The sequence below is a fragment of the Verticillium alfalfae genome, genomic scaffold (assembly GCF_000150825.1).
Source record: "Verticillium alfalfae VaMs.102 supercont1.2 genomic scaffold, whole genome shotgun sequence".
NCBI lineage: Eukaryota > Fungi > Ascomycota > Sordariomycetes > Glomerellales > Plectosphaerellaceae > Verticillium > Verticillium alfalfae.
Window position 1 is genome coordinate 1,024,525 of NW_003315037.1, and position 15,691 is coordinate 1,040,215.

Sequence of the window (15,691 nt, forward strand, 5' to 3'; positions counted from 1 at the left end):
CGATACTATACTTTTCGTCTGCATTGTTCCAACTACTGGGAAAGCTGGCCAGGTCTCCTTAAGCTTTCTCCCCTCCCCAATTACGTGACCAACACCATTGCGGCGGAACCTTGCGGCGCGCCTCAACAACTTACACCACACCAGCATTGTCCTTGGCGTCAAGGAACGCCTGCTGAACAACATCCGCCACGAACCACTATTCTACCTCCACCATCACCACCGCAAGCACTACTCACCCAGCCATACGCACACGGTTTTCGCGACAGCAACAGCAACGACGGCCGCCTCTTCAGAGACCAGCACCGTTTCTTTGCTTGCCTAGACAGAGCTGCGCATCAACGCCGCGTCGTCCTCGTTTCTCTGCGATCTCGCCGGTGCCAGCGCCTAGCGACAGCACTGTCCGCCCCTTGAGGAGAGCGTCTTCTTCGGAGTGGCTGCTCTGACGCATGTTGCCACCCAGGCGAGCCACGGGTACGACGACTACGACAGCAGGAAAACCTGACGCAACTGAGGTGCTATGGATTTCGAAGGACTGAAGGATCGGAGGAACGCTGCCTTGCCGCGTCTGGGCATATCATCGCAGCCTCCCGAAGTACCCAGTGAGAACACCATGGCCCCTCATTCCTCCCGCCAGGACCAGACACCCCGATGGCAAGGTGACTTGCCAGGGGAAGCCCAACTGAGGACTTCCCCGGCGGCCGCCTCGCGTTATGGTCCGCCTTACGACTCTAGAAACATTCTAACGCGGACACCAACAGGAGGCGGCGCTGACGTCTTGAGTCCTGGTTCCTCGACTTCTGGAGCAAACAGCGGCAGTTCTCAGCACAGCGCCCTCAGCGGGCTGTCCAGTCACTATTCTGCCCATGGATCGTGGCCGACGCCCAGCGCCCCAGCTTACACCCTCAGCTCCGTCTCCCCAACCCCAAATACCCTCACACATGCGCATACGCATCCATATGACCATAAGGCGAGCTCATATGATCCCGGGTCGTCCATGTACAACACCACCGCTCGCGCCCCCCATGACCCCTCCCCCACCTATGGCCACGCCCACAGCAGCCACGCCAACGGCCACAGCCAGCACCAGTTTCCTGGCAGCCTCTTCGGCCACGGAGGCGCCGCGTCAGGCAGTCTGCCATCCCACGGCCACGCTCACGGCCACACGGCGCCGGGAGGCGGCATCCTGAATCCCCAGTCGACGGCCTCGACGCAACCTCCAACGCCCTTGAGCGCCGTGTCTCACGTTGATCCATATACACGGCCCCCTTCGACTCCAAGCTACTTCTCGTCGGCATCCACGCCGGCATCAGCCATCCTTCGGCTCGGCGCCTCATCAACCCTCCTATTATCCCTCTTCGTCCAGTGCGCCCTCGCCCAACCACGTCCACGGCTGCCTCCAGGGGCCTCCACGCCCTCGCCGGACATCACTCTGGCATGGCGCCCGCCTCAACCATATCGTCCGTTTCAGTATAGTATGCAGGTTCCATCCATGGGCGGTCCCATCATGTCCAACCTCAGCAATCCCAGTGGACCGCTCTCCGTCATGCCAGGCACGACTCTTCCGGGATAAGGCGGTCACCATAGCAGCACATGTATGGGGCGCATCAGAACAACCCTCAGGAGCGCCCCTTCAAGTGCGATCAATGCCCCCAGTCCTTCAACCGAAATCACGACTTGAAGCGACATAAGCGCATTCATCTGGCGGTCAAGCCCTTTCCTTGCGACCACTGCGACAAGAGCTTCTCTCGGAAAGACGCTTTAAAGGTTGGTCTCGCTCCCGTTATACCTCAAGGCAGTGCATACTAACACGTCTACAGAGGCACCGCCTGGTCAAGGGATGTGGCGGGGAGAAGACGAACGGTACAGAAACAACACGCTCTCCGGGCGGGGGCTCTGATGGCAGCGAAAGCCCACTGGCGCCATCTATCAAGAAGGATGACGAGTAGAGGAAGAAACCTGTCGTTTTCACAAGCTGGTACGAGAGGAGCAGGGCCAAGACATGGACTTTATGTTATTCTCGTCTCTTAATATTTCTACTGGACGTTGCGGTCCGTTTGTCTTTTTGGGTTTTCTATCCCCCAACGATGGGGCAACGGACAGCCAAGGCAGCATTTGCGAGGTGGTTGGGTTACGGTCTGGGAGGGGCGCCAGGACAAAAGGGAGGCATTGGGCATTTTACCACTTCGGTCCAGACTTTGAAGTCTTCTGGTTTTTTTTTCCACCCCCCGTCTTGTTGTATTCTTATGATTCTGTTGATGTATGGGTTTTGCGAGTAACAGGCTTGCTGAAGTATTCTGTCGAAACAGCCCCCTGATCACCAGACTAATCACTTCCATCGCTCGTGTTTTCGACGGTCGTGGCCGCCGGCGTTTTACTCTGCATTCTGTCATGACTTGTACCTGTGGAGGCCTGACCAGCGTGTGACCAGTCCAGGACGAAGAACGAAGGGGCACGGGCACTGGTTTATGCTGATCTCAAGGTCTACTATCTGCGGCGCATTGGAGCCGTCCTCGTCACCGTACCAAAGCACGACCATGGGGCCCGGAGATATGGAGAACAAAACAGGCAGTGGAGTTTGCTATTCCCTTTCCCCCACGATTCTCTAAATTTTCCATCAAGGTTCAAGCCTGCAGGCTGGGTTGTCCGGCCTCGCCGATGATGATCATTGGGGGATTGAAGAGAGAGAGAGATATAATGGACGAGACGATCACCCGTAGTGATACCGACAAGCGGCCGTGCCTGTAAATGTTGTATAGGATAGCACAGCATAGTTCCGAACAAGTGCCGCCGCTATCGCCTCCACGTTTTCGCCCACAACTGCTCTGCAGCGAGTGATGTTCGGATACCGGCTGCCTTGGCTCACCAATGCTGCTGCAGAGAGAGGCCAACCTCAGGAGGCCAAAAAAAAAAACTCTTTGGTTCAGCAGCCCATAACCCCCCAAAGTCTCTTCTTCCCCTTCGTGCCACTACCGCGTGCGCCCACCAGGGGAACGAGGGGGCGGCCCGAGCATAAGGCCAAGTGCTGGTATTACAGCGAGTACGGAGGTGCCGGCTCAGAATGAGGCCATTCTTCTCTTCATCGCGGTTCTAGCTCGCCGGCCAACGTAGTCATGGTCTCTTGTCGGGCTGCGGTCAGAGGCCCTGGGCGATTGCTCTCGTCCGCAGTATCACGATCGCCCTCCCGTTTAACCCCCCACCCCCATCTCACCTCCTCACCTGACGTGCCGTGCCTGTCTTGCCTAGGAGATGATGACATGGAAGACGGGGGAGGCCCGAGAGACCGGTCAGTGGACGTTGCAGTCCAGGTAAGCCTCAGCCCAGGCTGAGAAGCTGGGAAATGGGAGGAGACCGGGGAGAGGCAGAAAAAAAAAGCAATCACCTTCCTCGCGGTCTCCCTCTCTCCGCCATGATTGGCGTCTGCACTACTGAGGCGGTCTCTGATCCCCAGGGGTCGGCGCCCACGCGCCCGGGATCGAGGGCGAGGTGTGTTCTCTGCTTCTACCCCCCTCCTTCGTTCTCTCTCGCCTCCAAGGTCTCTCTCTCTCTCTCTCTCTCTCTCTAGGTATCTTACTTACGGTCATAATTCAGGAGACGAACTTTTCTTCGCAAGTGATCAGCAGCCCTCGTTCCCCTCCTCCCGCCCTCCGATACCACTCATCTCTCCAGAGGCGCCCCTGATGCACTACGACACACGCTGCCCCCTGATGATCGGCATTCTTTCGCTTGTCCCTTCTGAATTCGATTCTTCCGTTCTCCAGCAGCACGCGGTGCGGTAGAAAGATGGGGAGAAGGGCCAGGGGGGTGGAGGGAGCTAGGGAAACAGTGGGCTCTCTGGACCCCCTCCCCCCCTCCTCTCACAAAATCCTCAACCCGGGGCGCGCCCCCCTGCCTACTGCGGCTGATGAGAAAGGGCGAGGCAGTATTATTTCAGCGGAAGGTTTTTTTGGTGAGGCTGCAGGGAGGTTTGCAGAATGTTACTGTCATAAGGTCGGTAGCGAGCACGGAATGGGAACATGGTAAACCTGAAAAAGACGAGAACATGAGAAAGGTTCCCGTTCCATACTCCATACCTGTGCCTGGGCGTACGCCGCGGGCTGATCTGGCCGAACCACCACTCCCCACCTCCTTTTCTTACTCGCCTCTCTTTCTCTCTCCAAGTCCCTGTCAACTTCGACACCGTACCCCCCGAGCTTTGGAATACCCACACCCACACTTGGTGCGTCGACTCTCGCCTCCGATTGCGCCCTGTCCCGCTAGCTAGTAGCTAGCTAGCAGGCGGGTGAAAGGACCACTCGACATGTCAGTTGCTCTCACGCCCCGGCGCCCGCCCACTCGTCTCGTGGCAGGGCGCCCTAGCCTGGGCAAGTGCGTCGACGGTCGCCTTGCTCTAGTTTCATTGTCGGTTAATTGACCAACCCCGTGAATAGGGCGGCGACCGTCATTCCTTTGTGCGAGAGGAGAGGGGTGTGTCTGTGTCTGTGTTTGCTTTCGCTTTCGCTTGTCTCGTCTCGTGTGGTCTGGCCTTGTCACGAGTCCTCTCCTGTCCATTTGTCTGCCCAGCAGGCGTCAGGCGGTCGAGACGTTAGTGCAAGAGCCAGAAGCAGAGAAACGTGTATAGAGTGGGGGGGGGGGTGTAGGAAGGAGAAAGAGAGAGAGGGAGCAATTGACAGACGGGTAGGGTGAGGCTGGGCGAGACAGCAGATGACAAGCAGGCCAGAACAGAGTAGGCGAGACAGAGCCTCGACTTCCCAAATAGCCCGCATGCCTAGTCGTTGCTGTCGGTGTGTATGCGTCTGTGTGTACAGTACATGAGCCACCAAGCGGCCAAGCGCGTTTGCCTTTTTTCAGCTGAGGTTGAACTGTGTCCGGGACAGGTTTTGCCCGCTTGCCTCCCCACACTGCCGTTCCTTCAATGGGGTTTCCCATTCCATATGGCGCAAAGTACACACACCTGGCGATCCGCTCGGCATTCGGAGGGTTCTGTCAGGCTGATGGCCAGGCCCAGGCGTTGCCAATGACTTGAAGCCGTTTGCTGGGGTGCAGGGAGCCAAAGATTGGCATGTTCTGTGTATCTTTTGATGGGTCTAGTGTTGCTGTTGATTGGCTTTGCCAGGCCCTCCTTTCGTCATGGACCACGTCCTGACAAGGCGTTGTTGAGGTCGTTGGGTTGAGCTTGTTTCTTTCTGCCCGCATCCGGAGACAATGCAATGCATCGAGAAGTAATTCTAATCTTGCTGACGTCGTTGATTCCGAATCTCCATCACCGAGAAGAGACATAACAGCAGGGGCAGAGCGCTTCAGCACTCCGAGCACTCCGGGTTGGGTAAGACAGAGGGTGCACTGCTATGTGCCTTGCCGAGCAGCGGACCATGCACTCCAAGGCGAGTGGCGGAAGGCTGCTGACGATGCTGGCCGTGGCGGTGATGGCCCTGGTGGCACTCGCGGCACTTCGACCAAATGTGGTGGCTGTGGGAAACGCCATAGCCCGCAACCGTCGCCGGGAAGGGGTCAGCCAGCTGGAACCCGCCCCATTGGACACGTCTGCCCGACGGTGATCGTGGCGTTGGGTGTCCATCTTGTCCGTTGTCCGGCGTTCAGACGTCAGGCACGACGATCATTCCTGCCTCTTGTTGTAGAGTGATAAACTGAGCAGGCAGGCACTTTCTTTGTCGCGCCTTCATTTTCCATCATTGCCACCTGACACAAACGAACCTTCATACGCCGCCAGTGTGCGTCTTTTCAACAATATGTAACGGGACGCTCTCTTGCCTGCATCGTGTCTATGCCGTCACCCGTGCCCATCCTGTCGAGCTTCCGCGCTGGTAACAACGTGTCTCCTCCAATCTCCTCCCACCGACTGCTGAGCACACCGTGTTAACTCGTGGCCTTATAGCTAGCCCTGGCATATTGTCGCCGAGTGCATCTCACGTCCTATGGAGTCTCCTGGTCTGCCAACTGCTCATCGTCAGCCTTATTCCGGTTCAGGACCGCCATCTTCTCCGGGCTTGGTCACGGTGGTGACACTGGACTCACGTCGATCTTTCAGGAGTATCGTCGCTCGTGTCACCCAATACTCGTCTCAGGCGGTCAAGCGGAAGCGGGCACGAAAATAGTCTCATTGGCTGGCTTCGACGCGTTTCATTTGTCTGTCCTACGTGCTCACCAGAGCTGCTCTTTCGCGGCCCGGACGGTAGCTCGAGCAGCAACGTTAGCGGCAACCTCGAAGGTCTCCATGGTAATGTTGGCAATCTCGAATTGACCGTCAAGTTGCTATATACGTAGGGTCACGTTGATACAAAAAAGTTCCTCCTGACTCCTTAGGTATGTATGTCTTGGGCCTGTCACTGAGGACCCCTTGAAACTGCAAACACAGGAACGTAGCATGCCTCGCACTGAGAAGTAGCGGTTGGCGTCACTGGCGTGGGAAGCATACTGTCAGCACGCAGGAATATGGTCTCCAGAGCCGGCAGTGCTGCCACGCCATGCATGCCATAGGGGCCATCATCTCACCGCCTTCCTCATTGTCGGCGAGGAATCTTGTCGGAACTTACAGCCCACTCATACTGAGCAAATGCACAAAAGGGCTCTCAAGAGGGTGGTGGGGCCCTGACAACACGGACACAGGTCGTCAAAATAGACTCGGATCTGCTCGACGCGCCCCTGATCGCCGCCCGCTGTTTGGGTTGCGTGCATACGGGCCGACGGGGCAGCATAGGATGGGCCTGTGAGCCACCAGGAACCTGGCCTGCAGCCATCCGCGATCACTTCCTTACTTCACGCCCCCCCCCCCCTCCCCGCGTAGCCACGGCGGCTTGACGCAGATCCGGGACCTGGATACGGAAGGGATATGTACAAGATCTACACCCCTGCCCCTAGGTACAACGGCTTACGGGAGTGGCGGCTCCTCTGGTATCGGATCGTGAATCGCTGCAGCACGCCTCCTCCAAGGATGCTAGCATTTGGACGCACGACACCATCGGGGAGAAGGGTATGGGTGCCGATGCGCAGGGGAAAAGTGTCCCTCTGCTGGTGACATCGCTGGGTGGCTGCAGCATGTCTGGTAGGACGAGACAGTCAGCACTCCTAATCGGGTATTCAGCGTCAGACCGGTAGGAAAACCAGGTCATACGTTGCGGAGATCTCACTTTGCCAGAGAAATCGTGGTTTGCGCCAGGGATATTGCTCCGGGTCGGGCCAGAGTTCACCGGGTATCCTTGCACAGCAAAGGATTTCGGCAATGTTTCCGAAGACATATCGTGGACCCGCTGAGGCGATGCAACCCTGCCAGCACTGCGCAGATGGAAAAGCCCGGCAGCCCTGTCCATTTCCGATGCCTCTGCCGGCTAAAGTGTCTGTGATTTCCAGGGGCCTGCCAACAACATGATACGTTCCAATCCACACAAACTGGTCGTTCGGAGAGAAATCCGAGACTGTAACGTCACCGTGACGTGTAACGTTATTTCTGAGGACAGGGGACCTCAAGACCAGCGCAGGATATATGAACGTGGCACCTAGTCTGTCCCGATTGGAACCCAATCTTCATTTTACAGTTCTCGTCGCGGCAAGTCGAATCCACAGGACAACATGTTGGGTCCGCAGGTACTCTCTGGGAGATCAAGGCCTTTCGACAGCCCTTCAACATGCCGTTGCTACGCAACTTGTGCTAGGATCTCATGAACTGGTTCTCACCTCAAGAGGCAAGCCCTGGACTTCGTTGACGGAGTACAACAAGGCGCTCGAAGCGCGTCCTGCAGCAAGATCGAGGTGCTTCTCTTTTCAGCCATGGCGTGCGACAACCAGTTGACGCTATATTTCCAATCGTCGCCATCGACCTCAACGGCGCGATTGCGCCAGAGTTCGTCAATTGGCAGGCTCACTCCCTCGGTCAAGCGCCCGATGACACGCATAATTTCTCATCGCGTCGGGGATGGGCATTGGAATCGGCCAGCGACTCGAACGAGTTCTGTGATTCTGACATTTAGCGATGCTTCCTACACGATCTACGAAGACGCGAGGCCGCTGTTCCTTTTCGCGCCGGCGACAGGATGAGTGCGAGGAATTGACCATCAGGAAGCTCCTCAACAGTAGACCTCGGCCTAGCGAGCAGGTACAAACTGGCCTCGAGCACCCGGTACTGTGTTGGAAGTCATTGAAGTATCCATGGTGATTTTGCACCGACAGGACAATATCTCATGTGCAAACAAGCCTTACATGGGATCAGCACCAAAACCGTACGCAAAGTGCGTTGCAAAAACAAGACGACCCTGAATTCGATCCTATTCGAATCGACTTGGGATGTCCCACAGTTTGACGAAGGAGGCAATTCCTACGAGACGGGACAGTCATCAGGGGCAGAGGTAATGTTCTCTACCTAGAGGATGTAGCCATTGTAAATGTCATCGCATCGAATGGAGCACAAGGCGAGATGGTTGCGATTGGTCAGTGGCACTGTTGTCGGAGGAGAAGCGTGAGGGGGAAAAGTGCGGATCGAGGACGTGATCAGACGAAGAAAAGGAGACAGAAGTCCTGTGCATGAGGCTTGAAAGATCCTGAGGACTGTTTCAAGAAAGAAGAAAAAAAGACTGATGCTGTTCGATCACGATCTAGGCCTCTGGGCGGAGTGGCACACCACTTTTATCCCGAGTCGCACCTGAACTGCGTCGGAACACCTCCCGAGGTAGTGAGCTGTTTCGAATTCGTCCGACATGTCCAGAGCCCGTTGAAAGCATGGTGGGCTGTTGATACGAGGTGCAGAAGCAAGTTGCTGGCCCGACTAACCTGTTCGTGAAGCACGGCTGAAGAAAGTAGTTGTGGGTGAACTTGCTCGGAAGACGGGATCAGCATTCTGCGTTAAGAAGATTCATCAACCATGGCTCATGGAGCTCGTTGTGGCTCATAATGCGGATATGTCATGGCAGCTGTTTCTCGTTGCTGCATGGAGTTGAGGCTCTGAGTAACGCTGTGTGTGGCCGACATGGAAAGAATGTAGAGGTACATCCAGGCGACGTCCCTGGGCGACGCTAGAGCTGCTCATCTACCAATGACGTGGCTAAGATTTGTACCCCGCGAGGTCCTCATCTTGGCTTTGCCCTTCAGACTCCACTGGAGCACGGCCAAGGGACACTCCAATACAGGGCCTTCGAGGTACCACCCCGCCTCCCATCCGGGTGCCTTCAAATAGTCGAGATCACCCGTGCTCAAACGTTTCCTGGTTCAGACACCAGACGAGACCAGACCACCAAATTCCATTTTCATGCGACGAGACGACCAGGTCGGCCTGTCAGGAGCTTACTCCCTCCCCGGATATCCCCCGAGCCTTGTTTCGACGACGAGCGCCACGTCCTGCGTCTGAAGATCTCCCGCAAACCTTCTCATCGTCGCAACGTATATCTTGGACGCCGGTCCAACCTCCGGCTCAACTCGAAAGCCTCGTGCTGAGCATATACAAACAAACTCGACTGTTACGTCCAACCCCGACGAGCCGGCATCGTCGTTTCTTTTTGCCTTGTTCTTCCTCCCTTGATACCCCAATTCGACACCCTCCTCACCACCCAACTCTCACCATGGAAGCCCGAGCTCCACACGGCGACATGGCTCACGATGCCACGACGGCCGCCAGCACCGACGGTAGCAGCATGGGAGGCCACGAGATGGGCATGATGGTCGTTTTCCAGAACATGATCCAAACGGCCCTTTACAGCGAGGCGTGGACGCCCAACAGCGTCGGCACGTACGCTGCTACCTGCATCTTCCTCATCGTGCTCGCCTCCCTCCTCCGCGTCATGCTCGCCGGCAAGGCCCTCCTAGAGCAGCGCTGGCTCGACCAGGAGCTCAAGCGCCGGTACGTCGTCGTCGCCGACAAGAACACCCTCGGCCAGCAGCTGTCGTCCGACAGCCTCGCCAAGCAGATGGTCATCTCGGAGAACGGCCGCGAGGAGAACGTCACCGTCGTGCAGCGAAAACACGGACTCACGAGGCCGTGGCGTTTCTCCGTCGACCCCGTCCGCGCCCTCCTCGACACGGTCATTGCCGGCGTCGGCTACCTTCTGTGAGTGTCCCTCGCGCCCTGCACGGGGTGTGCGTCGCCCGGGGAGCGAGCGCTAACGCGATATGATAGCATGTTGGCAGTCATGAGTATGAATGTCGGCTACTTCCTGTCTGTCCTGGGTGGCGTCTTCCTCGGCAGTATTGCCGTCGGTCGCTATGCCATTCACAGCGAGCACTAGAGTGTGATTGCGGGTGGCCATAACAACATGTTATTTCAGATGTCAGCCAGCCAAAACAAAGAAAAGAAAAGAAAAACAAGGCATTCTTTCGAGCGACATTCTTCCCGTCCTTTCGTGCATTCTTCCGCAGCACTGCGTATAATCCTGTAATGCGTGCCTTATTATCACAACTCCCACGGCGAAGGCCTCTTACATCCCAAGCACGTACAATCAGGAGAAGAAGCAGATCAGTATGAAAACGCAGATGAAACACGCCCTGATCGCTCTGCCTTTTTCGCGTCGAATATTGAAGCCCTGCCCGTGTCTACACTTCTCCCCCGTCCAAGCGACCGGCTCCTTCAAGTACCGGTACCTACGCCCGTAGCATCGTCATGGTCCGTGCAAGACTTCTTCTCAACCGCTCACATCGGATCCACCCTCAGAGCCAATCATGCACGTGACAGCCAGCACCCCCATTCCCACTTTGTCATCCCGCCAGTAGCTCCATCGAGGGTCAAGCCACTACAGTCAGCCACACCCCTTCACCAAAACGTCGCAAATGTGGCTGCACGCGCGCCCTCTCCCCCACCCGATGCGCGCCCACATCCGACACGGTCGCGATCACAAAACAAGAGAGACGGGCCAGGAGAAACAGCCGCCTGCCTCCCAGCCCCAGCGAAAGAGAGGAACACACGCGCACACATTCACAGACTGACACGTGTGAAATGCTGCGTTGCGATCCACCGTCGCCATCCTATGGACCAAAGGCTACTTACTTACTCCCACTCCAATCCGCGCTCGCGCCCCCTCTCCCCAGTAGGGTCCCCAGAAGGAGAGATCAGCCATCTGCCGACCTTTGTAACACCCCCGTAGCCATCGTCCAGAGTACCATGTACGTAGGTGCCCTACCGTCGTAAAGCCCCCCCCTCTTCTCGGCCCGTCACCTTGTTGTGCGGACCGCCCATGCCCGATACGTAAATGCCCCAGGCGCACTATCCCGTCCCAGGACGTAGTTCAATGCGCACCATGTCCATCACTGCCTACTTGATCAGCGAACCCAATCGAACCCAATCTGTCGGGTTCGTCGAGATCAGGTCCGTACCCTACTCATGAGTGGATGGCGAGTCGTGAGGCACGCACGCTGGATGTTCAGATCTGCGCATGTCTCATCTCGAGCGATTGGTAGCGCAGGGCCGTGAGGTTTCGGCAGTAACTACGTCTGCAGGGCGATCGAGGCAGACGTTCTGTTTCAGTGCATAGTTTTGTTTCTTCAGAGAACCATTTTTTTTTGGGCAGAAATGGCATCCTCCCCAGACCGGGTATCGCCGTTAATCCTACACGTTGGAGAGAGGGATGGCCTCTCCTGGCCGTAGTATATCATCAGACCCAACTCCGATATCGTCCCTCCCTTCCACCTTGCCGACCCAAACGACCCAACCACCGAGAGGAGAAAAAGAAACAAGCTGGCCTCTGGGCCGCGGGCATTGTGCCCCGTTATCCGCGTTCCAGACTTCCGCAGCATCGGTCTCGATCGGCATCCCTCGTCATCACACCCCAGCTCCCCCCCTCCCGCCGAGTCATCTACTGATCCGTCAAATCCACAACCTCCACCGCGTCCATGAGCAGATGCTGTGGGGTCGGGCCTGAAGATTGGCGGACCACTGAAGAAGCCTTGCAGGGCTGACCGATATTGGAGCAGACAGGACCTTGCGGGACGAGAAGAAGAAATGCAGAAAAAGCAACGATGCGTAATGCAAACAAAAAGGCACCTGTGCGAACGCCATACCGTCGGAACCTCGCATAATATGTGGGCGTTGCCTCGATGCCCAGGCGATACGTAACGTTCCAAATACTTCGGAACGTCGAGCACGCGCCGGCTTTTCAGCGGGAAAGCAAGCATCCACTCGTCGAAGAAATCTTCAATCATGACTGATGGGACGAGTGCTGAGGAAGTCCGCCTTGCGCCATGGGGTAGCCACCGCGCTGTTGCTGGTTGACGTAGCCGCCATAAGCAAGGTTCGAGGGGTCCATTCCCATATTGGCGGGCATGTAATTGGGCGGCATGTGAGGAGCGCCGGGCATACCCTGCTGACGACCGGGCTGCGGGGGAAGATGCTGCTGGGGAGGCTCCTCTGGGGACTCAACCTGGTTGCCGTCGTCGACACCGTTCTCGCCGCCCTGGCTGGGCTCCGGAGCGTTCAGACACGCCTATCACACCAATCAGTCATTATTCGCGCGACAGCAAGCTCATGGCTGTGCGCAACGCAGCATACCTGAATCAAATTCTTCCTTCGGCCTTAGTCACGAGAGGCTGGAGCTTGGTGTCGTGAAGGTGTAGACCAGGCCAGTTCGGACACAACAAGCAGGAGCACCTGAGTGCCTGTGAGGACGGATAGCTCGTATGCCTGCGAGTTCAATCGTGTTAGCGATTGCGGGGGACAACAAAGGAGATGGTGGCGCGACGACTGGTCGACGCGCCGGTGGTGACTTCTTGCCTTCTTCATAATGCCGGCCTTGCGCTTGGAAAAGGTGATGTGGCGTCTCGATTTATCGTTGATAAACTTGATCTCAATCTTGCGACGCTCACGACCTCCCTTCTCGTCATCGTCGTCGTCGTCGTCGGCGGCGCTGGGGCGCTGACGCTTGACGCCACGGTTCTCGCCGACGCTGCCATTGCCGACAGAGTGCGCCTCGTCGAGGTCGCCGGGCGAGCCCTGGTCGTGCTGATCAGTGATGTCGGCCATGGTTGTCAATTGCTTGTTCGCAAGGTATCACGAGGCAAAGAAAGACAGTTTGGTGGAGATGCTCCTTTGAGCGTTGTGCCGATTGATCTATGCTTGTTCTGGCGACAAGCGGAGAGGCTGTGTTGGTATGGACGTAGGTTTCTTCTGTCGCAGAAACCTGGTTGGCTGTTGCGCTGAATCGAGTCTGGTGGCCTGCGCGGAAGGGAGTGAGGAATTCAGATTAATTTTCGATCGACCTGTCCGACTTCAGGCGTCCGTGTTTGGTATGCAGCGTTGTGCCTGTAGAGAGCGCTCTTTGATTTGTTGTAAGAGGCCGACGCGCAAGGGGATTGAAGGGTTGGTGCCAGACCGTGGTCGGCGATTGTTGTCAAGTGTGAGCGTAGGCGTGTGTGTGTGTGGGCGCGCGCGCAAAACAAGGAAACGCGACTTGTTCACCAAGCTGTGTTCCGAGAAGGGTTCGCGGCGAAGGAGTTGAGTCCGGAGGACAAGGTGCGGCCCCAGAGTAACGGTTTTGGATGTCAAGCGATTTCCCTGTACAGAAACAAGCAACGCAAGTGTCAGCCAGAAACCTCGATTGAGGATAAGGGCGAGAGAGAGCTGCGGAGTGAATGAAAAGAGGATAGTGAGGTGGTAGCACGGGCTGTGGCCATGACCAGACAGTTTAAGAAAGCGAAAAGGCGGGGGGGCCGTCGCTCTACGCCTGGGGAACAGAGCTGGAGCCTGGTTGGAGGGCTCAGGAGGTTGGTGCTGCCGAAGGAGGGCGCACAGTGGGCCCAAGGGTGCAGGCGGCCTAGCACAGCAACGAGCTTGGCCCCTGTCCCCAGGGACCCAGGCACAGTAGTGTAGGTACGAGACTCGCCGAAGGGTGATGGCGCCCTCCACCTGCAGCTCGAGCCCTCCAACAACAGAATCCCCATTCCCCCCCTCGCGGTAGGTCTGTCCAGGTTCCCACTAGAAGACGACACCTTGTTGACACTGTCTGCGTCTGGCTCAGTGTGTAAGGTGGCCTGTCGGACCGTTGGGATGGTGGGCCATGGCTTGCAGTTTCCCACCCAGCTCGTTCCCATGGACGTGCACTGGCCATGCTTGCTGCCGGACCCGTCGCTACGGTGCCCTGGAGCTGGAATGTAGGGGATATGGCGTACAGCAGAGAGATTGGGCTTACCTGAATCTGGCGATTGGCACCTCCTGGTACAGTGTCTTTTGGAAATGGGGGTTAAATCTTTTCAGACGAGCGTCCGTTCCCGAAGGTGTGCTCGCTTTTCCGGCGGGGATCTCTGCACAACAAATCCAGTGTCAGCGTGAGTGCCCCTCCTCGACCAGAGAACCGCCCAGTCCAGATCCAGCACAGTGTCAGGAAGGGGGCATCGGTGGAAGGACGTGCGGCCCAAGCAGCGAAACAGAGGCGAGGAACAGGTGGTCCCATCCAGGGTGTGAGAATGCACGCGGTCAGTCGCTCACGCAGATAATTAATTATTCGTAGCGGGTGGAGCTTCTCAGGCACTTGCTAGGTCAGCCATTGGGATGGATGCAAACGGGGGGAACCCAGTGCGACTGGTGCGATAGGGTACGAGCGAAGATGCACCCCCTCAATCCTCATCATCATCCCGCCCTGTCCACCATTCCCCTGTCGCACAGTTTGCCGCTAACAATGCCTGGGAACATCTGAAGGAATCTGTGCCTCGGCCGGTGCCGCATGTGAAGGGGTCTGAAAAGGGCCATTCTAGAGCTTGTCATGACTCTGCCCAGGCTCTGCCCCGAAGAACATGTGGCGTCACAGTACACACGTTAGGATGTCGAAAGGTGACTCGTCGCTCTTTGCGGCGGATAACACCAAACAGCTTGTGGGCTCTCGGCGAGTGTTGTTTGCGTGAGAAGGGATCGACCGATTCGCCATACGGCGGGCGTAGGCTCTGACTGAACTTTGGCATCTGCTTGTCCGTCCATCGGGCAGCCGATTCGCAGGGGGTTGCCCTTTGTGGTGGCCAGGCTTGTACATGATTGGTCAAACGCGGTGATTGCTAGCGTGGTTCTAAGCCCGCCCGGCTCATTTGCAGTCAAAGGTGGGTAGGGTGGGAGGAAAATCGATGGTCGGGGGGGTTGAATCTCAAACCCGGCAGGCTCTGATAGTGATTGTGCTCATCGTCTGAGGCCACAGGTCCATACGTCGTAAATGGTGATGACGGGTTTGCTGAGTGAGAAGATGCCTGGGTTTGCTCCAACTGACAGCCGCTGAGCCAAGTACAGGTCCTGTCGGCCAACAGGAACGACTGACCACCCATTATCCTCTTGTAACGCGATTCATCAACAGCCCCGCCGGCGCCGCCGCCTTCGCCGGTCCACCGACCGAAGACCAGGGTTCAGCAAGGAAGATAGATTGGCAGGGGTTCGAAGCGCGACTGAAGCAACACAGTGTTGATCCAGGGCACGTAGTTTTCGGCACGGACACTCGAGTGGCCGCTCGATCGAGAGAAGAACGTGGGAGGGGCGGGGACAGCGCGGTGCTGATAGCGTGTGATTGCAAGCGTAGAGATGTCGTGAGCGCGAGCGGTCAAGGCATGGCTTACCCAGCCAGCATATGCGATGTAACTTCAAGCCACGATACGCCGAGGGAAGGGTAGACGGAGCTGGCATCTGAAGAGCTCACAGGCGGGTGCGTGGTAGGTAGGTGGTTTCGCAAGTGGAATTGCTCCGCAGAGGAGTCTTCGGGCCTGCTAATGCAATGTGCCCCCCCCCCCCCCG

The 15,691-nt window shown here is 57.1% G+C and overlaps 5 protein-coding genes across 5 annotated transcripts; 2 read left to right on the forward strand and 3 right to left on the reverse strand.

The window, feature by feature from the left end:
• Positions 1-610: 610 nt before the first annotated feature.
• VDBG_01778 (conserved hypothetical protein) lies at positions 611-1,946 on the forward strand (the record flags this gene model as incomplete). The annotated part of the gene is made up of 2 exons (XM_003007544.1): positions 611-1,540; positions 1,818-1,946. 2 exons carry the CDS (start codon positions 611-613, stop codon positions 1,944-1,946), a joined length of 1,059 nt encoding a protein of 352 aa, XP_003007590.1.
• Positions 1,947-2,148: 202 nt separating this feature from the next.
• On the reverse strand, positions 2,149-2,536 carry VDBG_01779 (hypothetical protein; the record flags this gene model as incomplete). The annotated part of the gene is made up of 1 exon (XM_003007545.1): positions 2,149-2,536. The coding sequence occupies one exon, from the start codon at positions 2,534-2,536 to the stop codon at positions 2,387-2,389; it is 150 nt and encodes a 49-aa protein (XP_003007591.1).
• A 3,623-nt stretch (positions 2,537-6,159) lies between these two features.
• On the reverse strand, positions 6,160-7,907 carry VDBG_01780 (predicted protein; the record flags this gene model as incomplete). Its single annotated transcript, XM_003007546.1, has 5 exons — positions 6,160-6,270; positions 6,552-6,563; positions 6,970-7,046; positions 7,146-7,369; positions 7,690-7,907. 5 exons carry the CDS (start codon positions 7,905-7,907, stop codon positions 6,160-6,162), a joined length of 642 nt encoding a protein of 213 aa, XP_003007592.1.
• A 1,656-nt stretch (positions 7,908-9,563) lies between these two features.
• VDBG_01781 (low affinity copper transporter) lies at positions 9,564-10,226 on the forward strand (the record flags this gene model as incomplete). Its single annotated transcript, XM_003007547.1, has 2 exons — positions 9,564-10,048; positions 10,118-10,226. 2 exons carry the CDS (start codon positions 9,564-9,566, stop codon positions 10,224-10,226), a joined length of 594 nt encoding a protein of 197 aa, XP_003007593.1.
• Positions 10,227-12,128: 1,902 nt separating this feature from the next.
• Positions 12,129-12,949, reverse strand: VDBG_01782 (MADS box protein; the record flags this gene model as incomplete). Its single annotated transcript, XM_003007548.1, has 2 exons — positions 12,129-12,413; positions 12,578-12,949. 2 exons carry the CDS (start codon positions 12,947-12,949, stop codon positions 12,129-12,131), a joined length of 657 nt encoding a protein of 218 aa, XP_003007594.1.
• Between the last annotated feature and the right edge of the window lie 2,742 nt (positions 12,950-15,691).